The 27700-nt window shown below is 44.9% G+C and overlaps 4 protein-coding genes across 4 annotated transcripts; 1 reads left to right on the top strand and 3 right to left on the bottom strand.

Annotated features, from left to right (window-relative positions):
- Positions 1-3207: 3207 nt before the first annotated feature.
- Positions 3208-5514, bottom strand: CCR75_008554 (uncharacterized protein; the record flags this gene model as incomplete). Its single annotated transcript, XM_067966606.1, has 1 exon — positions 3208-5514. The coding sequence occupies one exon, from the start codon at positions 5512-5514 to the stop codon at positions 3208-3210; it is 2307 nt and encodes a 768-aa protein (XP_067820398.1).
- A 9460-nt stretch (positions 5515-14974) lies between these two features.
- CCR75_008553 (uncharacterized protein) lies at positions 14975-17223 on the bottom strand (the record flags this gene model as incomplete). Its single annotated transcript, XM_067966605.1, has 2 exons — positions 14975-16233; positions 16309-17223. The coding sequence occupies 2 exons, from the start codon at positions 17221-17223 to the stop codon at positions 15124-15126; spliced, it is 2025 nt and encodes a 674-aa protein (XP_067820395.1). The 3' UTR covers positions 14975-15123.
- Positions 17224-17232: 9 nt separating this feature from the next.
- Positions 17233-19750, bottom strand: CCR75_008551 (uncharacterized protein; the record flags this gene model as incomplete). The annotated part of the gene is made up of 4 exons (XM_067966603.1): positions 18021-19750; positions 17864-17952; positions 17594-17647; positions 17233-17242 (listed from the first exon to the last, which is right to left on the bottom strand). Exons 1-4 carry the CDS (start codon positions 18138-18140, stop codon positions 17233-17235), a joined length of 273 nt encoding a protein of 90 aa, XP_067820394.1. The 5' UTR covers positions 18141-19750.
- CCR75_008552 (uncharacterized protein) lies at positions 18773-19415 on the top strand (the record flags this gene model as incomplete). Its single annotated transcript, XM_067966604.1, is given in 2 exon segments — positions 18773-19113; positions 19133-19415. 2 exon segments carry the CDS (start codon positions 18773-18775, stop codon positions 19413-19415), a joined length of 624 nt encoding a protein of 207 aa, XP_067820396.1.
- Positions 19751-27700: the final 7950 nt, after the last annotated feature.

Genomic DNA, 27700 nt, shown 5'->3' with positions numbered 1-27700 from the left:
AACGGCGGAGGTTTTTCAAATTTTGTTTAAATCACTAAAAGGCAGTTCAAAATGTCAACTTTTAACAATCCTGAAACAGATCGTCCGACGGAGCGGGCAAACCGTAGTCTCGAAGAGATACTTCGCGGAAACGTCCATTCTTCTTAGATTTGAGGCGAGTTCTTGCCGATGGTAGAATTTGCCATAAACAATACAGTGCATCCTTCTACAAAGCATACACCGTTTTTTGTGAACGGTTTAAGCCATCCTCTCATACACACCTTGTATAGGAGTATCTCTTATATTAGGGGAGGACTCGCACGAGCAAAGAACCTTCTAGCTCTTGCTCATCACGCATTAGCCCTAAGGTCAATATGAAAGATACCAATGTTGATCTAATCAACGGTAATGTGGCCAAACTCAGCAATTCCAATAATGTTATTGCTGGCCTTGATAACGATGCTAAAAGACTCAGGAACAAAACCAAAAACATTTTCTAGAACAATAATGCTCTCAGTAAAGAGGAGAATGACATCTCCGCCGTGCAATCTATCGCACTGAAGACAAAAACAAAACCTGTCAGCAGGAGAATTTCTGCAAAGTAGAGAAACTGTGGTTCGTTTCGTACAAAATTTTCATCGCTCATGCGGTGGATCGACAGAAATGGCCCTCAGGCAGGAGCTTAAACGCTCATTCATTTAAAGTTCACGATCTAGTCCTACTGGATACGGAAACCTTCCAAAACATGTAGTGACGAATGTGGGCAGTAAATTACTGCTCAAGTATATCGGTCCGTGTGTCCTTTCATTCGCAAGTTGTTCGACCGCAACTTGCGCATCGTTCTGCAACTGTTCGAGGGAAATACCGTCAACCGTCGTCGCGTTTCAGCGACGACAGAATTGTTCCATGTCCTCCCGTAAATAATGGACGACACGATCTAAGTCACGTGTTTGGCGAACGAGACGACCCGATTTTTACTTCCTCTCCACATTCATTGACGGATTCGAGTGGTGAAAAGCGTTTCCTTGTTGAACGCCTCCTAAACCACCGCTAGGTGAAAAGGGTTCGAGCGAATTACTTCGTTCGTTGGCAGGGGTATCCACCTCGCATGGTCGTTGAGAACCTTGTTTCCAATTGAAGATGGACGTTCCGAGTCTCGTCGCACAGTACGACAAGACTAATTTTCCTAGACAGAGGGTCCATCAGAAAACGAGCGCTTCCCGCGCTCGTAAGTTTTCAATCTTTTGCGCATCTCACAAGAAATGATCGCCCTTCAATGTGGTTTTTCAAGGGACAATGCCTCCTTGAGGCATGACCTGCGCCTTTAAATCAGCATGGCATCACTCCCCCACGAGAGGCAAGGTATTCATGCCTCTTTAAACAATCGGTGCGGCTTCAAGCGTGCACCGCTTACGGTTTTTTTATCGAACCGGTCACGGAGAATAAACCGGGTTTTCATGCCAGACCTCGCGGCCGGTGCTACGATCACTCTGTACGAATGCTTCCCAAGCTTGGAACGAAGGAGTGACATCCTTTGCCCGCTTACATGTGTACCGTCGATGCTGGAAACGGTATCAATGAAGAATTCCGTTTTGTCGTCACTAGACTTGTGAAGTCTGGATGAGTCAAAAATGAAAGTTGATATCGATCAATGGTCCTACCAGACCAACGAGTTAAGTTGCTCTTAAAGAGGACCAACCGCGGCATAGTTGTAAAGCATGAAGTTGGTGTAGAAGACGCGCTGCTCGAGCAATTATTGGCACATGCTGAGAAGATCATTTTTTTCAATCACGGCATCTTGAATTGACTAAGGATTCACACCAATTGCATTGTGTTTACGCCAGACTGGTCTAATGAAGCTTTTTTGTGAATCAAGTGCATCAGGTCCTTAATACAATTGTTCAAAGTCAACCGAACAGTTCTAGGTAAACGCCTGCGTTCCTCTTTTTCTTGAAGGCTTTTTTTAACCTTATCCGGTCATTTGTAACTAGGCACCTTTGCTAGTAATAATAACAGTACTAGTCAACCTACTGATTACAGTGAAGGTGCGGTTCCTCGAAACTTCACGTACAAAAAGGTACAGAGAAAGGTTTCTTATAAAGCTAAGGTAAATTAGCTTAAGGTCTAGTTTAAGGCGTAAGAATAGAGAAAAAGTAAAACTGTATTAATGTATGTGGTTTTGTTCGCAAGCTTCTTCTGAATTTATTATATATGTAACTTACTATGTATGGCGCCTCCTATGCATGCAAAGCATACCTCAACAGGTTATAAGTTCGATTAAAGGGCGAGTAGCACAGCGATCGATGCAGGCTTTGATTCCTTAGCTTCTGCTGATCTCAAGGAATTCAGCGGCTGTGAAATATTTCAAGGACAAGGACGGCCTCGACTTGAAAAATATATACGGGACATCCCGTACACAGCAGTGAGCACTCCCAGTGGGATGCTCTAGGAATGGCTAGTAATACCACAGGGGCTTAGTAAGGGCCCCCCCCAACATTCAACATATGCGTACTGAATCTGTTAAGACCCGTGCATGAATTCGCACAAAGTTATTTCGACGATGTTTTCGTTCATAGCTGGGCTATGGACGGAAATACGGACGTGAGAGTCATAAAATTGCGCACCCCACAATCGTGTCTTGTAATGATTGGCGCGTTTGATTAAAACTTGAATCAACACCAATCAATAGAATTAATGTCTTATTGCCTCGATATTACCAAATTTTTTAATTTAGGAACTAATCAAAAAAGATATTTATTAGTACTTTTTATCGTATTTCTGTTCATGGAACATAATATTACTTATTCCTCTTTTAGAAAATAATACTTATTTAACGATACAACTCGTTACATCGTTGCTTCGCCTTATATTGAGCAGCAAGCTCCTGTCGAAGATTACACGCTTCGGAGTTTGCGTCAAATAAATTATCTAAATGTCTATTGAATTATTATTATTATCAATTAATTTAAATTTCATTTATTTTTCAATAATAATTGATGATATAATGGGACAAGTTTTTTTTTATTATTCCAACCTAGGCGCATTAATTGTTCATAACGGTGTCTTCGTAGTATTTTAGAGAAAGAATGTATTATATCGTAAAAACCAGCTTAACGAAAGAGGTAAAAAAAACTTTCCCTACGATATAGTCGGCATTTGTATGGAATGTACGTCAAAACAAGTAGTATTGATTATAACGCAAACAGCATGCAAATCGAATTCTGGAGACTAGATTCTTCCATTGCCAATCTCAACGAAAATGACGAGCTTTTTTTCACAGTGCTTCGTGCTACCATCATCCATGCACTGTACTTTGTGCAATTCTTGATTCTCTATCCCAACAATTTCCTCTAGCTTCGAACCACATGAAACGCGATAGACATCCATTGTTGCCAAATTGTGTTCTCGCACAAATGCTGCATATGTTTCTTCCCTTATAAAATATTCTTTCTGCAATCCCCTCGTCACTACCAAATGCAGTTTGGATTCAGCCGGTACACGCGACAGAATCTTTCTTATTGTCTCGAGCGACAGAGGCTGCTCCTCGTCGTTGCATTCGCCAGATATCAGCCCGGAATCAATACGAAAGTCGATCGTTTCACTGTTGGCAGTTTGGACGAAATTGTCCAACTTTAATTCGTCATTAAGCAGCCAAGCTGGCCATTTTACGTTTGGAGGAGACAAGAATGGAACGACCCAATTCCCGCGTGTCTCAAATCCTACAGGAAAATCTATCTTCACATCTTGTGACTTAACGCCCAATTCGTACAAAAGCCGACCCAAAAATGTCGGGAATGCCACCCCACCAAGTCCGGCAACATGACTCGCCAACACGACAGCCGCGAACACGAACACTTCGAAACGCTGCTTCTCGTCCATAGGCTCGTTGGTATCATGCAAATACATTGTTGTAGTCGGCACTGACAAAAAGACCTCACGCAAGGAAAGGTCAAACGGACGATATGACATACCGCCCGTCAGAGTCAAGTAAAGAAGGACGTCATTCGACGGGTGAGGAAACACACTACGACATTTCCAGCTTCTTCTGTCTTCAAAATCGAATTCGGCTTCGTCGGCTTTGTAAGAATTGCCATTTGCCTTCAGAAACAGCCTAAATGTCCTCTTTTCATCTAAGCAAGCATAATGACTGTCAATCAAATTCAATTTACCGTCTTCAACACGACAACTCGAGCAGAGCAACAAGCATAGCTGACCAATTTCAAACTCGTGATGTCGTCTTTGCTTCCTCCGGGCCAATAGTGGTGCCAAATGTCCAACCAGTGCATTTAAGTAATTTGCTGTATTATTGCCGACATTCCACGGATTTTCCCGTATATACTGGATAGCAATCTCAGCGAAGAGCGGTCGACTATTCGCGACAATGTTTTGGAAAACCGTTGGTAGTATTTGAACATCACTGCCAATTACGGTGCGAGGTAAAAGTGGGTGCACTATGCACCACAGATAATCCGCAGGACATCGCGATCCAGAGGAAACCGAAGTCAAACCTCGTGCCGTACCACTCGTGGAGCTGACTACCACAACAAGACCAAACGATCGAAATACGTTTAGCATGAGACGAAGGCGACGTCTATTATCGTAAGCCCAACGATCGTTTGATGCGGCTTTTCGATCAATTTCACGCGGAAAATCATCTAGAAAAAAGATAAAGGGCTTTTTTCCATTCGTAACACGATCTTTGAGTGCCTGATTGACATCGTTACGAGTCCAAACAGCTGTTTCCAATTCATTTTTTTCGAGCAGTGCAGCATAGATAAAGCCATAAAGAGATAAATAATTTTCACCTTGCAATAACATAATGCTGCCCGTATTTGGCCCATTCGTCATTTCAAAGTCTTTTTTCAGGCAATTTTCGAAAACGCGGCTACGTGATGCATACGCTGCACTAATGTCTTGTCCTTTATCATCGACATTGTCACACATTATGTGATAAATATCAAATTGTCCAGTGGCGTCCAAGTTGAATGCCATTTGCGTCTTTCCCATACCAGACGAGCTTTCCAAAACGACAAATGGTGTAACCTCATCTTTGCTCTCGAGAATTGAGCGGATTGCTTTCGAAAGTGACTCGACTTGTTGTTGACTAGCAAGTGTCTTGGAAAGAGTCTCATACCTTTCCACAGTTTTCGCGGTTTTGCTGTTCCGCGAAATAGAGAGAATTTGTCGTGGGACCACTACCAGCACGTGAATTTGCCTTGGCTGCGGCGCGGGCATTTGGTTTTCGTTTAGATAACGCTGGATAGACCGAGTTGACATCAATGGCTTGCAATCAAGCATACTTTCGATGTCATCATCCACATTTCCCTTTATAAGTTGCTGTGCACTCGGCTCGCTATCTGACAGCCACGCGTTCCCCTTTCTCGCCAAGTACAGCTCGAGTTCGGCAGCATCGCATTTTATTTTGTTTGAGTTTTTAATTTTGATAGCGTCATTCAAGGCCACCACTGACTTCGTTTCGTCAATGGTCACAGGGAATACGCTTCTCTCTCCGACTATGGCACATAAGAGCTTCATTATACGTGTTTTGTCTTTCTGGGAACTCTAAACGCCGCAGATTATCCCTTGAGGTTGTAAACAGCATAGATTGAAAAGTGAAATTAATGATTTAAGCTTTAACTGAGAAATTCCGTAGAACTTTCCACTTCTTCCAGTTCGACAGGAGACGCAGTGCAACAGTTGAATTATATCACTCTTCGAACTAATGTCTCGTTGCGTCAATATTTCCAAATTTGATAACATTGGATGAATCAAGTCAACTAATTAATAAAGATAATTATTTGTACATTTTATCTTATTTCTTCTTATATAAAATAAGAATATTTTTTCCTCTTACAGGAAATAATACTAAATATTACTGGTTACTTTAAGTTAAAATTAACGCCGCCAATCGCCTGTAACGAGGTGTATCTTTACGTGAAATTAACACTTAAAAGGTTGTTAATGAATATATTAATTAACAAAAGGTAGAGTTGGAGAATTTTACTTTACATAGTAATTTTCGAACAGCTTATCCATTGCAAGATATTTGCCATTATATCTACTTGCTCCGCGGTCCCCCGTCAGCACTGGACGCACACAAAAAGAGATACAGAAAAGACTTTATTACATGTTATGTATTAGTTTATAATTAAGTTGGTATTAAGTAGATAGAAACAGAAGCACTGTATTATATTAAATACAGTTTACTTATAACTCTCTTTAGAGAAAGTGTTCTAAAGAGAGTCTTCCTCTGCACGTATTAGTGTGCGTGAAGCGACGTGAGGCACCACTCGCGCTGTGCGTCTAGCAACAGGCGCATCGATAACAGTAACGAAACGCGTAGTGAAATTTAACTACACGTTAACAGATTTACAGTATGATGAAATCATCATCGTACTGGATTTGGATGACAAATTTGATGTCATCCTAGGTTTGCCTTGGCTCAGAAAATATGAGCCAAGGATCAACTGGCAGCATCGATCCGTAAAGATGCCTGCCACTTGTTAATGAGATGACCATCTAATGAACATTTTGGAGCGTTCACAAGCGTGTGGATGTGCTACGAGGGAGAGCGATGGCCTTACTTAAGCTACGGTCGTTAGTACAACTGCACAAGATCACAGTGTGATTACTAATCACCCTGTGGAGTCAGCTGCCGGCGGCTGTGCGAATACACATGCAGCGCCGAAGGTCCACCACTCAAATAAGTCGAGTGGATTGAGACATGAATGTGCGTCTAGCGAGCAACATTCAAGGAATATACCGGTTGTTCAAAAGGGGCAACACGATGATCCTAGGTCAAGTAGAGAGTCGACGGTAGAGGACCCGACTGTGATAGCGCAATCACAGTCGGTAAGACGTTGAAGGAATAAGTCCCCACATACTTTAGAAAAAAAAAACTTGAATAATTAATGCTGAATTGACTAGAATTCAGCATTCCGAGGGATTGATCCCTCGACAGCCTATTGACAAATACCAGGAAGAAACCGAGACGTTGAATGTCTTGGTTAATAACGGATCAAGAAAAGGCGCTTATACTCTTGATCTGTATGCGCCTCCGATGTTAACTTCGGAGATAACTCAATTAAAACCCTAAAAACCAAGCAGTTCTTGAGAGATCTGCATAGTGGTAGAATCAAGAGGATCTGCGTTTTCGTCAAAGAGGACGAATGCGTAACCGATATTCGGATAGCGAAAAAGTTTGTAGAGAACAAACGGGTTTTCAGCAGCTAATTGATCGACGAAAGTGTTCTCGATGTGAACACTCGGATTGAGAGATATACTTCTCCATCCTCTGAGTAACTTTAGACAAATTCTTTATACAAAGATTTGATTGAATTCAAAGATGTATTCCCCAAAGCAGTTCCGTGCGAGTAGCCTAAGGCTAAAGGCATCCGACATGAGATCGAGCTCAAACCGGGCTCGAGATATTGTGTCATGAAGCAGTGGCCACTGACACGGCGTGCGTCCTAATTACGAAAAGATCAGGGCAAATACCGACTGGCCAGTTCCATTCGATGTCAAGGGACTTAGAAAGTTCCTTTGATTAGCGGCGTACTTGCACAAGTACTCACGCAATTCTGCCGAGATGACAGTTCATCTCTCTCGTCTCTTTAAAAGAGACAATATATGGTTATGGAACGCTGATTGTCAGCGTTCCTTGAATAATATCAAGCAAAGCTTGATTGCAATCGCCGAGATGGGCGACTGCAGATCAAGACAGACCACTCCATGTAGTCTTAGATGCCAGCGATTTCGCAATCGGCTGCGCGTTAATGCAATACGATACAGACGGCGCGGAGCGCGTCGTCTGTTACCAATCGCGTCAGCTGCAACCAGCTGAACGCAATTATCCGTGCATGACAAGGAACTCCTTGCCATGAAATATGCACTGGCTACGTTTAGTGTCTATCTCCTCGGAGATGGACCGTTCATCGTATGTATAGACCATGCGTCATTACGCACGGCCGTAATTAGCCCACATCTCTCGCAAAGAATGACGCGGTGGCTATCCTTCTTTGCAATGTATAATTTCTCCGTGGAATATAAGCCAGGACGACTTAATGTCGTCGCTGATGCGTTATCACGCCGACCCGATTTCGAGCCGGCTGCGCATTCCAACAGAAAATAATCCCACTGTTGCAACACTCATTTCAAGTGTTCCGTCATCAACCTTATATCATGACATAAAGAAAGCCTACGCAGAAGATAAGGACCTTCTGCGTTTAATGGAATATCTGATGAATCCATCCGATAAATCTTTTAAAGATTTATTGGCTTTATATCGATCGTCATGCGATCGATACACAACACGCGACGGCTTATTGTTTTACACAGCCGTTGCTGGCGACACTCCACGTGTCGTCGTCCCTACTCACAATGATTTGCGCTTGCGCATCATCTATAAGTGTCACGATGCACCAACAAGTGAGCATCGTGGACGTGAGAAAACTTATCTCACAGTAAGTCGCGACTTTTACTGGCCCCGTCAGTATCAGCTCGTGCGCAAGTACATTCGTGCTTGCGAGGTATGTCAACAGATGAAGCCTAGCCCTTCCTCCCGTGCACCTCTCCAACATCTATCACTTCCGGCAGAGTATTGGCAGCCCGTATTTACGGACTTCATCTTCGGATTTCCCGAAGACGATCACAACAACAATGGAATCCTTGTTTTTGTAGACAGATTCAGCAAGATGGTACATCTTGCTGCAGTACCAGAGTCGATCACGGCTCCGGACTGTGCCCGTGTCTTTATGAACACGGTATTCAAACTCCACGGATTAACCCGTGAACTGGTCTCGGATAGAGATCCACGGTTCACGGCGGAGTTTTGGCAATCCGTGTTCCGAGAGATCGGAACATGGCTGACTATGTCAACTTCTGATCATCTAGAGACAGATGGTCCGACAAAACGCGTAAACCGCGTCCTCGAAGAGAAACTTCGAGGTTACGTCCAATCGTATCCGAATTGGAGCGAGTTTTTACCGATGGTCGAATTCGCCATCAATAATTCGGTGCATGCGTCTACAACGCATACACCGTTCTTTTCGTGAATGGCTTACGCCATCCACGCATACCCACCCAATTAAAGGGATCCTCTAGTTTAAGATGGGGGGACTTGCACGAGCAAAACCATTTCTGGCTCATGCTCATCACGCGTTGAGGTTACCAACGACGCGAGTGATGTCGATGTGAAGCAATCGACATCGAAGATGAGAAAAATCACATGGCAGTGCGCGGAAATCGCACTGAAAAAGACAGAACAAATGAGTCAGCAGAGGAATTTCTGCTGGGTCGAGAATCAGTAATCCGTCTCGTACGGAATTCCATTGCTAACGCAGTGGACCGTCAGAAACGGAACGCAGACAAACATATTTAAAATTAATGACCAAGTACTACTCTCTACGAAAGACGGATGTGAAAGTTCATAAAACTCGTGTTCGTCAAATTCTTACACTTATGCGAAAGCATACGTTTAACGCTAGTCTAAAGAATAGTATATTCGCTGCAAGCGAAATACCACTTCTTGGGCGCCGATACCGCAGGGTGTGGCAAATCGGACGGCGATTACATATAGCTGGGTTATTACGAGCAGGACGACTTACGTGACGGTGCGGCTTACTATATCGAACGAATGGAAAATCGTTCGAAGAGTGCGTGCTGAATGTTCGAGAGGCGTATGCAACTGATGTCGTGTCGAACACAGTTGAGGGTGCGCCATGCCATCCAATAAACTCCATCAGTCAAAAGCAGTCGAACAATCAATCACTGTAAACTTACCTAAGCGTGTAGTCACTAATGTGGGTAGCAGTAAACTACTACCCAAGTTCATTGGGCCTTTCCGTGTACTGCATCGCAGAGGCAATGCGTACACAATAGAATTGCCACGTAGGATGCGAACGCATCCTACGTTTTACGTTGGTCGGCTCCGCCCGTACCATCAGTACGCAGTTTCTTCCGAGGACGGATTTGACCACCCTTTTCAAGAATCCCTAAAAGATTCTTGTGATCGCGAACCAGATTCTCATGTTGAACCTGAAGTTTCTCATGCCGGCTCCGAATATCCTCGAAACTGCGATGAGCTGACGACAGCTCATCACGAACAGCGTGATATTTCCGTTTGTATTCTAACATGGAGTACGCACTCTTCGAACGGTCTTCCAACCGCTCGATATGGTGATTCTGCACGTCTGTTCCAATGAGCGACGCTTGCCGCGCTCGTGTTCAAGTCCCTCCTCCAAATCATGGAGGAAGTGATCGATTTTGTCGATCTTCGACATTAGATCCGACACACGGATCGGATCTAAATTTTTCCTCCTCCCCCACAACCAATTGGTGGATTTTCACGATGGTCAACGTTTTCTTGTGGAACGTATCCAAAACCACCGTGATGTGAAGGGGCAGCGAACGAGTTATCTTGTTCGCTGGCGCGGTTATCCACCTTCACATGACAGCTGGGAGCCTCGTTCCTAGGCTCGTTCCTTGTTGACGTTGAGGGCCTCGTCCGTCAGTATGACGAGACCCATCCGATGGATCAGAAGGTCCATCGGAGAAATCGCGCCCCTGGCGCTTGTAAATCGATTGCAAAACGTCAATCGCATCGCGCATCAGATAGAGATGCGAGCCCTTCCCCAAGGCGGAGAAAGGAAATAGACACCCCCTTTTACTCGCTTCGGGTTGTCAACACAATACGGACACTCACCCCAAGTGAGGCATGGAAGTCCTGCCTCACGTGACAACCGATGCAATTTATACCTTGCGCCGGTTGGAGTTCGTATCTCAAACTTAACGCGAATCGCGTTAGGTCTTTGAAGACAGGCTTCGCGTCCAATGTCTTTGACATTGCGAATGAACGCGCTCCAGGCTTGCATCAACGAGACATTATCTCGCTTATTGTTGCCACGATACCATCGATGCTTCAAAAAAGCATCGAGATAAAAATCTTCCTCAGCGCGAAAGTTCTTCGCGCTGGGATCAAGGCCATGTAGCTTTGGCGCAATACCTAAGGGATATTTAATGTGAGGAGTGGTCTCTCCAGACAAGCTATCAATTAGCTGTTCGGGCAAAAGCCACGGCTTCTTCTCAGGGGCAAAACGAGACATTTTATTGTATGTACTCGGACACGGACCATGCGTCATTACGCACGGCCCTAAACAGTCCACACCTCTCGCAAAGAATGGCGAGGTGGCTATCCTTCTTTACGGAGAATAATTTCTTCGTAGAATATAAACTAGAACGACTTAATGTCGTCGCTAATGCGTTATCACGCTGACCCGATTTCGAGCCGGCTGTGCACTCGAGCAGTGAAAATAATCCCACTGTTGCAACACTCATTACAAGTGTTCCATCATCACCTCTGTTTGATGACATAAAAAAGCCTACACAGAAGATAAAGACCTTCTCCATTTAATCGATCATCTCATGAATTCATTTAATAAATCTTTTAAAGATTTACCGGCTTTATACCGATTGTCGTCCGATCGATACACAACCCGCAACGACTTACTGTACTACATAGCCGTTGCCAACGACATTCCACGTGTTGTCGTCCCTACTCACAATGATTTGCGCTAGCGCATCATGTATGAGTGTCACGATGCACCAACAAGTGGGCATCGTGGACATGAAAAAACTTGTCTCACAGTAAGTCGCGACTTTTACTGGTCCCGTTAGTATCACTTCGTGCGCAGGTACTTTCGTGCTTGCGAGGTATGTCGACGGATGAAGCCTAGCCCTTCATCTTTTGCACCTTTCAAAACTTTCCCACTTCCGGCAGAATGTTGGCAGTCCATATCTATGGACTTCGTCTTCGGATTTCATGAAGCCGTCACAAAAATAATGGAATCCTTGTTTTTGTAAACAGATATAGCAAGATGGTACATCTTGTTGCAGTACCAGAACTGATCCTGGCTCCGGGTTGTGCCCGTTCTTTATCGACACGATATTCAAACTGCACTGTTTACCCGTGAACTGGTCTCGGATAGAGATTTACGGTTCACGACGGAGTTTTAACAATCCGTGATCCGATCTTGCGGAACTCGGCTGACTATGTCAACTTCTAATCATTCAGAGACGGATGTCCAGACGCAACTCGCAAATCGCGACCTTGAAGAGATACTTCGAGGTTACGTCCAATCGTGTCCGAAAATTGGAGCGAGTTTTTACCGATGGTCGAATTCGCCATCAATAATTAGGTGCATGCGTCTACAAAGCATACACCGTTCTTCGTGAATGGCTTACGCCATCCACGCATACCCACCCATTTAGAAGGATCCTCTAGTTTAAGAGGGCTCGCACGAGAAAACCATTTCTGGCTCATGCTCATCACGCTTCGAAGTTACCAACAACGCGAGTGATGTCGAAGCAATCGACATCGAAGATGAGAAAGATCTCATAGCAGTGCGCTTTGTGCGCACTGGAAAAGATAAAACAAATGAGTCAGCAGAAAAATTTCTGATGGCTCGAGAATCAGTAATCCGTTTCGTAAGGATTTCATTGCTAACGCAGTGGACCGTTAGAAACGGGACGCAGACAAACATGGAAGAGCAAATGTTCTTTCATTTAAAAATTAATGACCTAGTACTACTCTATACGGTAAATTTACCTAAGCGTGTAGTTACTAATATGGGTAGCAGTAAACTACTACCCAAGTTCATTGGGCCACTCCGTGTACTGCATCGCGGAGGCAATGCGTACACAACAGAATTGCCACGTAGAATGCAAACGCATCCTATGTTTTACTTTGGTCGGCTCCGCCCGTACCGTTAGTACGCGGTTTCTTCCAAGGACGGATCTGACCACCCTTGTCAAGAATCCCTAAAAGATTCTTGTGGTCACGAACCAGATTCTCATGCTGAATCTGAAAATTCTCATGTCGGGTCCGAAGATCCTCGAAACTGCGATAAGCTGACGACAGCTCATCACGAAGAGCGTGATATTTCCGTTCGTACTCCAACATTGAGTACGCACTCTTCGAACGGTTTTCCAACCGTTCGATATAGTGAGCCTGCACCGTCTGCTCCAATGAGCGACGCTTGCCGCGCTCGTGGTCAAGTCCCTCCTCAAAATCATGGAGGAAGTGATCGATTTTGTCGATCTTCGACATTAGATCCGACACACGGATCGGATCTAAATTTTTCCTCCTCCCCCACAACCAATTGGTGGATTTTCACGATGGTCAACGTTTTCTTGTGGAACGTATCCAAAACCACCGTGATGTGAAGGGGCAGCGAACGAGTTATCTTGTTCGCTGGCGCGGTTATCCACCTTCACATGACAGCTGGGAGCCTCGTTCCTAGGCTCGTTCCTTGTTGACGTTGAGGGCCTCGTCCGTCAGTATGACGAGGCCCATCCGATGGATCAGAAGGTCCATCGGAGAAATCGCGCCCCTGGCGCTTGTAAATCGATTGCAAAACGTCAATCGCATCGCGCATCAGATAGAGATGCGAGCCCTTCCCCAAGGCGGAGAAAGGAAATAGACACCCCCTTTTACTCGCTTCGGGTTGTCAACACAATACGGACACTCACCCCAAGTGAGGCATGGAAGTCCTGCCTCACGTGACAACCGATGCAATTTATACCTTGCGCCGGTTGGAGTTCGTATCTCAAACTTAACGCGAATCGCGTTAGGTCTTTGAAGACAGGCTTCGCGTCCAATGTCTTTGACATTGCGAATGAACGCGCTCCAGGCTTGCATAAGCGAGACTTTATCTCGCTTATTATTGCCACTAAACGATCGATGCTTTAGAAAAGCATCGAGATAAAAATCTTCCTCAGCGCGAAAGTTCTTCGCGCTGGGATCAAGGCCATGTAGCTTTGGCGCAATACCTAAGGGATATTTAATGTGAGGAGTGGTCTCTCCAGACAAGCTATCAATTAGCTGTTCGGGCAAAAGCCACGGCTTCTTCTCAGGGGCAAAACGAGACATTTTAGTCTCTAAATTCCCCTGAGTAGTACCTACTGAAGCAGGGGAACCACAAGAACTTTTATTACAATGGCTTACGCCATCGTCATCACCACGCACAGAAATATTTGTGGGTGACGGCACGGGAGACGGTACTGGCGATGAGGAATCATCCTCATCGTCGGAACCGAACATCCTGTATCGAATGCTACCAGCACGTCTACTCGAATGAGCCCCCTCATTCGAAGGCTTGTAGTCAGCCGCCTGACGATGATCAGGCGATGTGTTCTGTTCTCCCTGAGTCGGCCATTTCGTCCGACTCGCATTCGTAGTCGACCTCCAAAGAGGGGTCGTTTCACGTGGTGTATCACCACGTGCACCCGCAACATTTAGAGTTGCGGGAAAAGATGTATTACGGCAGACGGAACGCCTGCCGCAAGAGACAATAATGCGTCGCCCGCGGCTGCAGGAACCGCAGCCGAAGGCGCCGCACTATTCGCATACCGCATGGACTTGTTAACCATGCGATTAAATTAAAATGATGGTTCTGACCAATGAACATCGTTTTGATTAAAGTGGTCTTATAGTGATCACTAATCCCAATGAAAGTCAGAGTGATTGTCGTTAAGGGAGGGTTGATGTAACGGGGTGTATCGTTACATGAAATTAACACTTAAAGGTTGTTAATTAATATATTATCTAAAAGGTAGATAACATTTGAAGAATACTGTTTTACATGGTAGTATTCTAAAAGCTTGTCCATTGGTAGATATAGACGATTATATCTACTTTCTCCGCGGTCCAGTCAGCGCTGGACGCGCGCAAAGAGAAAGACAGATAAGACTTTATTACATGTTTTGTATTAGTTTATAATTTAGTTAGTATTAGGGAGATAGACAAGAGGAACTTTATTATAAAAATACGGTTTTTAAATAACCGTCACAAATATGGCTATTTTTTTCTCGCCGAGTTGGTTATGGATGTTTCTGTCCATTTTCTCTCTAGCAAATATTTTCCTTGTCTTAACGGTTGCCTCGAAACAGACATGGTGAGACTAGGTGCTAATGAAGTTTGCATGGCACCATAATATGTTGGACGAGTGCATTTCCACAATTCATTAGAATCTCAATTATAATGTCCTGTGTCAGCAGGAGCTTTATTACTCTTATCTGTAAGAAAACATAATTATTTGCAGTGGCCACTACCAATTTTTTTTACCAAGGTGTTAGCTTTTCACGATTTTATCCGGTAATCACGCGCACGCCGCCCAGTGATGCGATGGTGTGCGCAAAGTCATGGTCAGGCTGCTTAATGAACATAAGGTTTTTGGGCTGGCTGTACTTGCGCGAAATCCACTCTACCATGGCCGGGCCGAACGGACCCTCGACGCTTAAGAAGTTAAGCTTTATCTTGAGGTAAACATGGTCAAACATGGACACCGTCTCTTTAAAACCCTCGGGTACAGCAGTGCCGCGTGGGTGGCAGTGCACAAAATATAGTGTGCGCGTCTGCTCGTTATTGCGGACGTACAGGATTGCCTTGTTAATGATGTTTAAATTTGCGGTCTTGCAGAAGAAGAATACTGCAGGCTCATTAATCTCGCGAATTACTCGCGCAATTGTTTGGCCGCCACGGGCGCCCGTGCGCAACGAGTAGGTCTCATTGTCAGTGTCGTTGCGTTGTGACGGGCATAATTGTCGCATACAGTAAAGACATATTCGAAGCAAAAAAGTGCGTTCAAACATGATGTACACAAGTGACAGCACCGCAATGAAGTAGAGAGAAAAATACGTCAGAATTGTTGGATCACCCAGCAAATTTCCCAGAAAAGCTATTAAAACCATCGAAACCCCGAGGATACAGCTCCACCAGGGTGCGATCACCGTGCGCGGTATTTCAGCGCGCTTGAACTTGAGAAGCATGCAGCCAGTGCCAAACAGCGTCATGAGCCCCAGGAAAGCGTACGTGTACACACCTGATAGAGTCTCCGTGTCGCCGTACAGGATCAGTACTAAGCTTGTAGCCACAATGAAGTAGCATATAATGATATAATGGTTCGTCCCGCGCGCCCTGTTGACGTGAAGCAGAAAATCTGGCAACACGCGGTCGCTAGCAAGCCGACGAATCAGACCAACCACGCCAACATATGCAGTAAGGACGGCGCCCGAAAGCACAATGAATGCGTCCAGCGATACAATAAGCTGTAATTTTTCGCCTGCCACTTTATATCCCATTTCTGCCAAAACGGTCTCCTTCTTGTCGACGATGCCGCCAGGGCCGTTAAGCGGCAGTACGCCAAGCGATAGAAAAGAAATCAATGGGTTGAAGATAGCGACCCCCCACCACATATTCTAAATGGAAATCAAACACAAGTCCAGTCAGTCAGATGATTTGAGTTTGAGTGTGTGTCAGTCAAAAAAATGTACCCGCAACGTCTTGGAAAACACGCCTTCGGCTTGCTCCTCAATGAATTGCGAGGATGTTTCGAAGCCAGAGATACCAAGCATTGCAGTCGACGTACCGAAGAAAATTGCTGTGAGGGAGTTGCCCGATATGATATCTCCAGCTAAATTGATGTTTGGAAAGTCGGTGTTAAAGTTTGCGTTCAGTGTCTGAAAGTCATCCTTGACAATGTAAATTACAGAAAGCAAGCAAAGCACTGTTAGCGTTGCGGTGTGTGTTATAAATATCACTAGAGCCACGACAGCGCTTTCCGTGATGCCGATGATACTCAAAACTGCAAAGAGACATAAAAGCCCGATCGTAGCGGGTACAATTTGCAGCGAAGGAACGTGTGACACTAAGTAATTGCAGGCCGACGTTCCTGAAACCACGCCGGTAGCAATATAAGACAAGATCGCGAGGGACGCAGCCATGGCAGCCACGCGCTTTGACGTGGTATTAAGCAAGACGTTATATGAGCCTCCATTTAAAGGAACAGCATTAAGCACTTCACCGTAAATAAATCGGTACAGGTACAGGATACCCGCTACAATAGCGAGAGCCAAGGGCGCCAGTTTGCCGGCCTTGGACGCCACGAGCCCCGACACATACAGACAGCTAGACAAGATGTCATTTCCACAAATAGCTGTCGCCAACCATTCCGATAGCTTGGGGTGGTCCATGGATAGGTGCGCCTGAATTTCAGATAACTCGTTGTCACTCGCTACGATAGAGGTATTACCCCCCCAGCCCGGAAATTCCCATCCCTTCAGGGCGTTTTTTTCTTTGTTCACACGCAACATCAGCGGACTTAGTGGCGGAGAGATGGATCCGATGCCCATTCGCACTTGGCTTGGAATTGATCCGTAGCCGGTGGTGTGCTCCGCGTTATCTGCCATGTTGTCTGCTTACTTGTCACTTTGTAGCTTAAAATCTTAACAATATCGGTACAGTATCAAAAATTATCATTTGGCTTACTATTGATTCATTTATGCTCAAAAGACTAGAAGAGAAAAATTCTGAATTAATATCGCGCACATTCATTTGCACCTTATTCGTTTCATAGCGAATACCATTAGTCTTAGTTCCTTGTAAATAGCGAAGTTTCCGCTTGACTGCAGCCCAGTGCTCGACTTGTGGATTCTACGCTTTGCCTATAGATCGTTTAACTGCTCGACGTTGTTGCGTAAGATCTTTTCATCCGCACCAGAAAACTAGATTACTCAAAGTTAGACAAATAAATTTACACACTCGTTTGACAAAGCATACCGATAAAGAATGCAAAAAATTGCCGTCATTAAAGTAGTAGAACGTGGGCATCGACTACAACGACGAATTTACAAAGAATTGTTAGCAGAGATCCGTGATGTATTCGATAATAATAGCGGTGCTGTCGCATACGCGCACGCCAGCCTTTGAGGTCGTCTCATGTAGATCATCGACGTCCAATTTGGCAAAATCGATGGCCTTGTAATTAACGCTGCATCACCACCATTAGCGACAATAAGCGAATACTTCGATAAAGCTGCAGTCGCTTACCTGAGTTCGTCGTAGATAGGACCAATAATCTTGCATGGCGGGCACCACTTGGCTGTGAAGTACACAATCGCCTTGCGACCCGTTCCCTCCTGAGAAGTCATGGGTACCGCAAATTTTCAGTATAAGATTCACTGAAGAATTACGCAACCACACGTACCTTAGCAATATGGCTGTATGCTTCATCCGAAGCGATAACCGTGACGCGGCTACGCAAGCCCGAAAAAAAGGTGCGGCTATCACGTAACACCACCGGGACATGAAACAACTTTCGGATCATTATGTCTTAATAACAAATATTACAGTCAAGTCGAGTTACATCAGCTTCTGGCACAATTAGTATATCAGTCAACACATAATTAAATCGAATGCCGAGTTCAGAAACGAGCCGTGATGACGACACGCGGAGCTTCAGAGATTGTCAAATGAGGTGAGCGAATGGACGCTGTATCGTACACTGTGTCAGTTCCGGCTGGGCTACTTCTCGCTGATAGTGCTCATGTGCATCCTAATGTTCAGCGTCACATTTATAATGATAATCTTTTCGCCATATTTTTGCCCAGTGCACGAACAGACCCGTACTTTAAAATTATTTTGCTAGCTCTCCTGCCTTTGGTGCTTATATGTTTATCCTACTGCTTTGAGGAGTCTAGTCGGCTATTTTTGGACGCTATTGATTCGAGGGAAGGCAGCTTGGCCAATTTTCGTCTATCACTGTGTGTATGCATCCACTATTTGCGTCATTGGCAAGAGAAAATTTGATGTATTTTAGGGTGCGGATGAGGACCAAATAGTGTGGCATGCTTAGTCAGCTGGATTACGCCTCTACTAAAATATGTGCTGAGTGCCATCCACACAGATGATCCTTTCGACGATAAAAACAAAGATTTTGAGGATGAAAAGAGATACAAAATGGAATTATTATTCCAAAAACAGCCGAGTCAAGGATCGGGCTTAAAGCAGGGAAGGCAAATTCTTCGCGACCGAAGCAGTGGTGGCTGTAGCATTAGTGGCAGCAGCAGTGGTAGCAAAGAGAATGCATCGTCGCTAGGTGGAAACGTGTTTTTCAAGTCGCATGCACAACTATCAAGTTTAACACAACGCACTTTGACGGCCCCCGCCCATGTTTTCTCTACGCTCGTTATCACCGATGTTTTGTGTCCAATTCTTTTTGAAATGATAACGATGTCGACCTCTGTCGTCTCACTTATAGCAAACATGTCTCCTCTAGCAGCATTCTTCGACTACATCCAGTGTGGATTTTACGTGCAGGGAATTTGTCTGGGGAGGTGGATGGTTTGCCACTTTTGCAGCGCTCGGAACCGCCAAAATGAGAGAGTTTGTTAGTAATTATCGACGTCGACACCGTGCGATGCAACGAAATTTACTTGAAATGGAGAATGATAAACGTGCAGAGCATATTTGGCTAATTAGCATTGGTTTCCGTGCTGTAAAGCAATTCGAGACTAGTTTTTTTTTGATTTTGTGGATATACTTTTCGAGTTTGGCGCCCAAATTTGCGATAGATGTCGCCATTTGGGGTCGACATTATTAACAATTGATAAGAATTGTGCACTTCAATGTAGCAAAAAAAGGTGAGTATACACAATTAGCCGAGAGATCATCCTCAAAAGGAACGAGCGATCCTGTCACATATATAAAAATAGAACGAGGAAGCATTTGAAAGGCAAGCAGCGTATCCATAGATGTGGCGCCTGAATCCGTAAATAAGACCTATGGTCGAAGATTTCCTATGATGGTCGGCCTCGAATTTTATGCCCAATCGTCATATCAAGTGCAATCATCTCATTCTATGGATTCTACGTCGGTTGGAGCATGTCAGGAATGAGGGTAAATAACGACTGAATTAAAATTTGTTTTACTAACCGATACTTTTGGTATACTCCTTAAGATATCGCCTATCCTTTATTTAATTCTTACTAAGTATCATCTCTCCTAATTGCACACCTTTTTACTTGTTTTTATTATGGCGCATATGTTTTAAAGATCGAATTAGAAGTGAAAGAATGAATGGTTATAAAAGATACATCGAAATGAGTGGTCAAGGGCTCAGCGAGTTGACTAGTCCTGACATCCTCCCCGATTTGATCTCTCGTTGACGCTGATTGAAATCGGCGACGAGATCCTTCCAGTGGGAGACGTGGTGAATACTTTTCTCTTTTTCCCAGCTGGCTCCTTCCTAAGTTTCCCCATGCCATTGTACGAGCCAGTATGGTTGACGATTGAATTGGCTTTTCTTTAAGAGACGTTCAATAACTTCAAGATGATCTGCGGTGCCATTACCCACGAATTTTGATGCTTTCGGTATCGGACGACTTCGAAACTTTTCCGGTGTCGGTTTCATACTTTGACAGAACATCGACATTAAAGGTTGGCTTAATGCTATTGGTACTTTGTGGTAGCTAGCCTTGGGAGATTAGTATTAATCATTTTTATAATTTCGAATGGTTCATCTTTCTTGCCGCAGACTTCTTTTGGTGTCCCAATCTTCGCAGCGTGTTTTTACGATGTTCTGCGCGTATCAATCAATTTGGATTCCAATTTTGAGTTCTAGTTGCTTTATTCTCGCTTTTGATCGTTGTATTGCTTTGCGAAGCTTGTGGTTTTCAAAGCTTTTTGCGGCCTGATCGGTGATCTTTTCGTTCTTATTAAAATTTTTGATCGTAATGTGGTTTGGTTGGTTACCACCCAGTGTGTTTTGGATTAATCGTTCCTTTCTTGTCGTGTTCTTTCAAAGTATGAGACCGTCGCTGGAAAAGTTTCGAGTGTCCATACCTATACTTCCCAATTCGTGGGTCATGGCATGGTAGATATCTTGCATTTATTGCGTCCTTTACTACAAGGTTCTTCGCTCGTCTGCCATCGGCTTGTACCATGGCGTTGTGATACTTAGGAAGGAGCCAGCTTGGAAAAAGAGTGAAGTATTCGGCACGTGTCCCTCTGGAAGATCTGGTGTCGATTTCCATCATCGTCAACTATTTTTGCTGTTGTGGATGATGTCCGGACTGGTCGACTCGCTGAGCCCTTGTCGACTCATTTCGATGTATCTTTTCTTACCATTCATTTTGTTTAATTCCATTTTACATTTGCGCCATCATCCGGCATTTGAATTGGTGTGCAATCCGTTTTTTCGTTGATTATCATGTTTCCAACGTGCGCAGGTTTCACAGGTTTGACATATTCCTAGACGTCTTTCTGCATCGATTTCCAGTAATACCACTGAGCCACTCGCAAGTATGTTCTGCGATTGCCCGGATGAGCAGCTATTGCCGAATCGTGATATTCCGATATTACTATCGTTCGCAAACGGTTGTTGCTGGGCACGCACAGACGTGTAAGCTTATTTGATGTGCGCAAAAACAACCATTCATCTTGCTTGACAAACAATGAACTTGTTTTAAGATTTCCATGCTTCTTTAAACTCGGCATGTCTGACGTAGCCTTGTTGAAGTAGCTTACGAACTTCTGGTGACAACTCAACATACGACGCTGTCATTAAGGTGGCAACTTGCAGAGCCTCAGCCTCCTCCCGGGGCAGAGTTGGCACCGAGGGCGAGCAAAGTAAGCGTGAACCCCGTTGTTGGCAGCTAGAATCGCACTTATGAAAGTGGATATTGTCCACGACAGTATCATCAGGCCGGCGCGAAAGCGCATCAGCTACGACGTTTAAAGCACCATTAATGTGGTGTATAGTAAACGTATATTAAGCGAAGGTGGTCAAGTATCGAGCCAACTTCGGCGAGACTTTCGGATGATGAAGCAGCCAAGAGCAGGCGCTATTGTCCGTGAAAATCTCAAACTAATGACCATAAAAGTAATGACGCCATTTAACTAACCCCGCTTTAATTGCAAATAGCTCCTTTTCATGAGCAGGCCAATTGATCTCATGAACTTCAAGTTTCTTTGAATAAAACGCTACTGGATGGTCATGTCCATTGAGAAATTGCGATAAAACACCTCCCACCCACGACCCTGATGCATCCGTAGTGAGAACAAACGGACGTGAAGAGTTGGGCAAAGTCAGCACAAGTGCGGCTTGTAAGGCAGACTTCAGCCTTACGAAGAATCCTCTTGTTCTGCATTCCAGACCCATGAAGAATCTTTCTTAACGAGATGGCTCAACGGCAGAACTATGTGTGCAAACTGATAAATAAATCGGCGATAATAACCAGCAAGACCAACAAAACTTTGCAATTCCTTGACGGAGGTAGGGGGTGGCCACTTAGCGATTGCTTCCGTTTTCGTATTATCAACGGATAATCCTTTGCCAGAAACAGTGTGCCCCAAAAAGCTGACCTCTTGACGCGCAAACTTGCACTTGCCGATGTGAGCGAATAGAGTTTCCTTGCGTAATACGTTGAATACGATAGCAAGATGGCCAAGATGCTCGTCATAAGATACGGAAAATATGCATATATCATCCAAATATACCACAACGAATGGGAACTTTTCAAAAAGAACACGCATCAAGCGCGACCAAATTCCAAGCATTCCAGCAAGGTCCATCGGAGCAACGCACCACTGATGCGTCTCATTTGATGTACGAAACGCAGTATACTTTTTGCTATCCGGATGGATACGCATCTGATGGTACCCTTGAGCTAAGTCAATGACTGTGAAATAGCTCATACCTTGCATTTCATCGATTCGCGGCAAAGGTATTTAGGGACGACTGACGTAACGAAAGTCAATCACCCAACGGAGCAAAATGTTCGCGTTTCCGGATCGAATCCATTCCGAACGAGATACGCACGTACCGGTTGTTGGGGCCTTTTTAGGAAAGCGAAAGATGTTTGATACCTAAGGCGAGTCTGAGTGCTCGATCCATCCGCGTGGAAGGTTCTCATCGACGAACTTCTGTAAAGTCTGTTGTTCAACTTGTGAAAGTCGAAACGGCGGACGATTTCTCGGTTGCGCACCGGGTTGCATATTGATTTCAAACTCAACCGACCGATGAGGAGGTTATGAATTCGGTAACTTTTCCGGAAATACATCTTTATAGGAATCGAGTAAAGCCTTTAACCGTTTCTCCTGAGGTTTTCTGGATTCCGAATCTTTATGAATTTTGACACGATAGACTTCTTCGTATTGTGATGTCTTCAATTTCCTTGAAAAGTCGGCAGAGGAAATAATGACCAGTTCAGAAACCTCATCCTGTGGTATGTCACCTCTTTTGAACGAAACTTGATGAGTACGCCAATTTATGATTGGCTCGTGCGCGGAAAACCAAGGCCTACCCAGATTTACATCATGGGAATTGCTCATTGGCCACTCAATGACCGGAACGTCAGAAAATTAATTACCATCAGAGAAAATATTTGCGACTCCTTTCTTCACCAATTGAAGTATTAGTGCCGTCGAAACGAGTGACTTGAATTGCCACTTCAGACGTGACGCGTTGCAGCAACCCCGGCTTCACCACATTGCATGTGGCGCCAGAATCGAGCATTATATTAACAGTACGATCGTCAAGATGACCCCTTTTGACGATCAAATCTTTTCCCGTGAAGGAAGCAAAGTCAGCTTCACTTAGTGTGGTGATAGCTTCATTTGACAGAGTCGCGATGGTTCTTCTTCGACTGACTCATTCTCGAAATAATTGACGTTTGCACGATCGCGATGATAACCGTTGTCGCGACTATTTTGCTGGTTCCTGCGCTTGTAACACTGCTGAATCGTGTGCCCCAGTTTTTGCAGTATGCACACTTAGGTTTATTTGGACGTCGGTTATGGACGCGAGAAGACCTATAAAATGGCCGAGCATTGTCGATTTCCATCGGCTCGGGTTCATTGTTTAATTATCTGGCCACATTTGGTGGACCAGGACGAGGGGTTGTTGTGGTGTGGTGATTATAACCAACCGAATGTGCGCGTTCAAAGTCGAGCGCCACAGTAATAGCCTCCGACAATGTGGTTCCCCGTCGGTATTGAACTTCTTCTTGCGTTCTTGTTTTTAACCCTCGTTAAAAATAGATAATTTGGTCTATTTCAGTCAAGTCCTCAACTTGCAAAATAATGTGTCGAAATTTCGCAATGTAGTCTTTGCAATTGGCTTGTCTCAGCCGATGCAGGTCGTCTCGAAACGTTGTTGTAGATCCGCAGGAACAAATTCCTTTTCCACTGCTAGAAAAAACTCGTCAACTGTGTGAATTTCTGATTGATGCAGCAAGAACCATTGTGCTGCTGGTCCTCGCAATGAATTTCCTAGTACGGCAAGTACTTGAGGAGCCATTGCGTCCTCTGTCCACTTCCGTACATCGCGCAATAAAATATTGCTGTACATGCGCGTAAAAAAGTCGAACCGACTTTTCACTTCTTTCGCTATACGTCGGTATTCTTAGCCCGTCCACCTTAAGCCCACCTTCCTTTTGCGAATTAGCCAATACTTTGATTAATTCTTGTTGTTGCTGTAGCATATGCATCATTTGCTGCATTAGCTCGGCGTTTGAGGGTTGGCCCATAATGGAAGAAGGATGTGTTCGAAACTTTTAAAAGACTTAGTTGTAAAGTTTATTTAAGTCTCTTAAGTTAAACTGAAGATCCTTTAAGATGGTGCGCTCGGCTTCTTCCAAAAGCGCGTCTACTTCGTGTAGCGGAGCTGATAAGGTGGACTCTTGCTTGGGCAGGCAAGCTTTCTCCTTGGTGAGTTGCTTTGCTAAGATCTTTGCAATGCGCCGGGTCTTTTGTAAAGACGCAAGCAGATCGTTCGTGTAACCTTGGTCCCGAACAATTTGCTGTCTCGATGCCGAAGACAGGTGAGCCACTACTCAAACCAGCGAGCACGCGGTGTTCTCCGCGTAAGCAATACCGAAACCTAGGCCTCCAAAAGCCATAGAAAATAATATTTCTTTCCATGTTTTCAGCGTACTGAACATTAAGCAGACGTCCTAAGGTAGGTTTTCCCAAGACGACAGTCATGAGCACCGCGCTACCCTTTTCAGTAATGCGTAGCGCACCTCTATTGGCACTCACACACTCGCTGCAATTTTCCTCCGCGTTTCAAGCAGATCGGGATCATTTACTAAGCGACGTCTTGACCCGCTGCCTAGAACCCAGCATCCTTGCTCACTCGTCGATTTGTTCACCGGCAGGACATAGTCAACCTCGTCTACTTGGTACTAGCTCGTCTGCGTTGTTGGCTGGCGACTTTCAGGTGCCCTGTCTTTCCACACGCGAAACATTTTTTAAAGTTTTGACGCCCTTGCGGTATCAAATTCACCACATCTTTTGCGATTTGGCGACCTTATAGTTCGACTTTGTTGATTGTGCGAAGTGAGCGAGTTTCTTTGCCTGTCCTTAATAGTCCGTTCTTGTTAGATTTAGTCTTGACAGCATCGAAACTCGCATGGACGGGTCTGTGTAGTGGAAGATGTTGTCCTTAACCAAATTTTCTGCGCCGCCGCATGCCTTGCTGACCGCAACCAAATACACTTAAAAAAGGTTGTAGTATCTTTCTGCCACGCCCTTGAGATCATGGCCGAGGATATCCACCTTGATCTGTTCTGTCCGCGAAAATTTGTATGCCCGTTCTGCAAACTGTATCTGGCGGACAAACCTTTTTTTTTCGGGACAGAAAACCGCTACCCAGTCCCTGGTACAGTTCTTTTTCGTCAAACGGATGTACACTAAGCTTCCGCTGTCTTGCGTCCTGAACCCTTCCAACTTGCTGATGCTGCATTGGTGATGCCGCGTAAGCCGCTGGCGACACGTAGTGCTCTGGCAGCACTTGTTGTGCTTCCTGTGGTGCTTGCGCCGCCTTAACGCTCTCCATCGCTCTCGCACAGTCTGGCTGTCTCTAGCCGCGGTACGTGGCTGGTGACGATAACAAGGCGGTCACAGTCCGCGTCGGTGTCCCATTGAGGACCTGGCGGCCCATCGCTCTCCCGAGGCCAATAGAAGTCTCAAGATACTGACATGGTGTTCATTTAGGTGCTTCTCCTCACCTCTTCGCTGCTTTGATGCCTCGAGACGATCCATGCGATCTCCGAGGCCTGTGAGAAGGTCCAGAAGATTATATTTAGTTCCTCTTGAATTGCCTTCGTTTACTATCTCCTTAAATTCGTCTTGCTCTTCGATCCTTTCGCGACTGACGGCCTCACGCTTCTGCACCTTGGACTCGTCCATAGCAGCCGTGCCTTTCTTTGGGGTTATAACTTATTAGCGTGCACATGTCTGATGATGAGGGGTGAAATGAGAAGAGATATTAAAAGCTATGTTAATGTGCTACATGTGCGTTTTACCTTCGCTAGGCTTTTTACTAACCTTCTCGTGGCTTCTGGCTTCTTATACAGGCAGTACTATCGCAAGCCCACTCCACGTCCAGTAGCGGTTTTCGACCAACTCGTGGGAGTGGTCGGCCGAAATCGCGATTATGAAACCAGTGCAATTGACATCAAGACGCTTGACAAAACGTTTTGGTGTGCATCGTGGCTGACGGTCGCGAGCAGATAAATGATGAGATGCATATGTATCGGAAAACCATCGGACTGTACAACGAGGACTTGCTGACGATCGCGAGCAAATACATAATGAGATGCATATGTATCGGAAAACCATCGGACTTTACAACGAGGACTTGCTGACGATAATAGTGCCGGCATTGGCGCCCAGTGCCACTTATTTGAGCAACGCTGCAGCTTTCTGCGAAAGGAAATATCTTATCCCCAATCCAAACAATTTTTGCTTCGAATGATTGTAAGGGCAGTAAACTTGACTCGCACCGCTAGTTCTTCAATGCATTTGCGAAACAGTTTCAGCCGAAGTCTACAGCACTGATGGATGTTTGCACTATGCTTAAAAAATCAGCAATTTATCAGCTGCTCTCGGCATTTGAGCGCAATTAGCAGATTGGAGGAGCCAGCGGACAAATTGCGGTAAAAATACCCCTTGAGAGTTTCGGCAATTGCTCAGAATTTAAAGGAAATATTATCGATATCCTTAGAAAATTAATGGAAAGCTGTTTGGCTTCATTAGCATAGTTCCTGGTGTTTTCTCGGTCTACCGATTGGAAGTCATTCGTGGCACTTCACTGACACAATCTTTAAGACGCTTTACGCCGAACTGGGCGTCTCGGGCCATTCGTCAGGAACATGCACCTTGCAGAGAACAAAGGGTTGACATTCGAAGTTGTGACACGGAAGAATTGCAAGTGGACGTTGCATTATTGTAACGGGCTCAAGTTGCCCTAATGTTACACATTCCTCGTTAAGTACACTTGGTGCACTTAAGGGGATGGTCAATTATTAAATAATAGTAATTAGACCCAGCACTCGGGTGTGGTGCACATTTGTGACCAACCTTTGTGTATGTGATGCACATGGGTGCATTCACATTAGGAGGGATGACGCCCAGCGTCATCCGTTACGCGAGGTATCTAGAAAGATACGCTCGCAATACATATTAAGTGTTATCTATAAAGATGACATTTTCATTGGTAAAATAGGTATTTATATTTAATACGATTAAATATAAATCTGTCTGAAAACTACTTCCTACTTGGTAAGTGCGCACGAGGAGCCGGATTACCGCTCCCGTGACGACACTTATCAGAGTACTTTGTGTGTTGGGTGAGGTCGCTAACGCGCCCACCACAACTACCTCACTGCACGCAAGAGAAGCAGGTTAAACCGCTTCCTCTCTGTGCTAGGGTGTGTGTCTAAGTAGAGCGTGGCCGCATTACGACGTGCCCGCCTACACTTGGTAGCACTTGAAATCCTTCCCACGACCCGCATCTCTGCGTGTGTACGTGAGGATGAGCCTCAATATTGATTGGGCTCATTTTCCCCACCTCTCCGAACATCATCGGGAGGTGGCAGGGCT

Source organism: Bremia lactucae, linkage group LG1 (assembly GCF_004359215.1).
Source record: "Bremia lactucae strain SF5 linkage group LG1, whole genome shotgun sequence".
Classification (NCBI taxonomy): domain Eukaryota; phylum Oomycota; class Peronosporomycetes; order Peronosporales; family Peronosporaceae; genus Bremia; species Bremia lactucae.
Note: the sequence above shows the minus strand (reverse complement) of the source record. Positions and strands in the feature narration are given on the sequence as shown.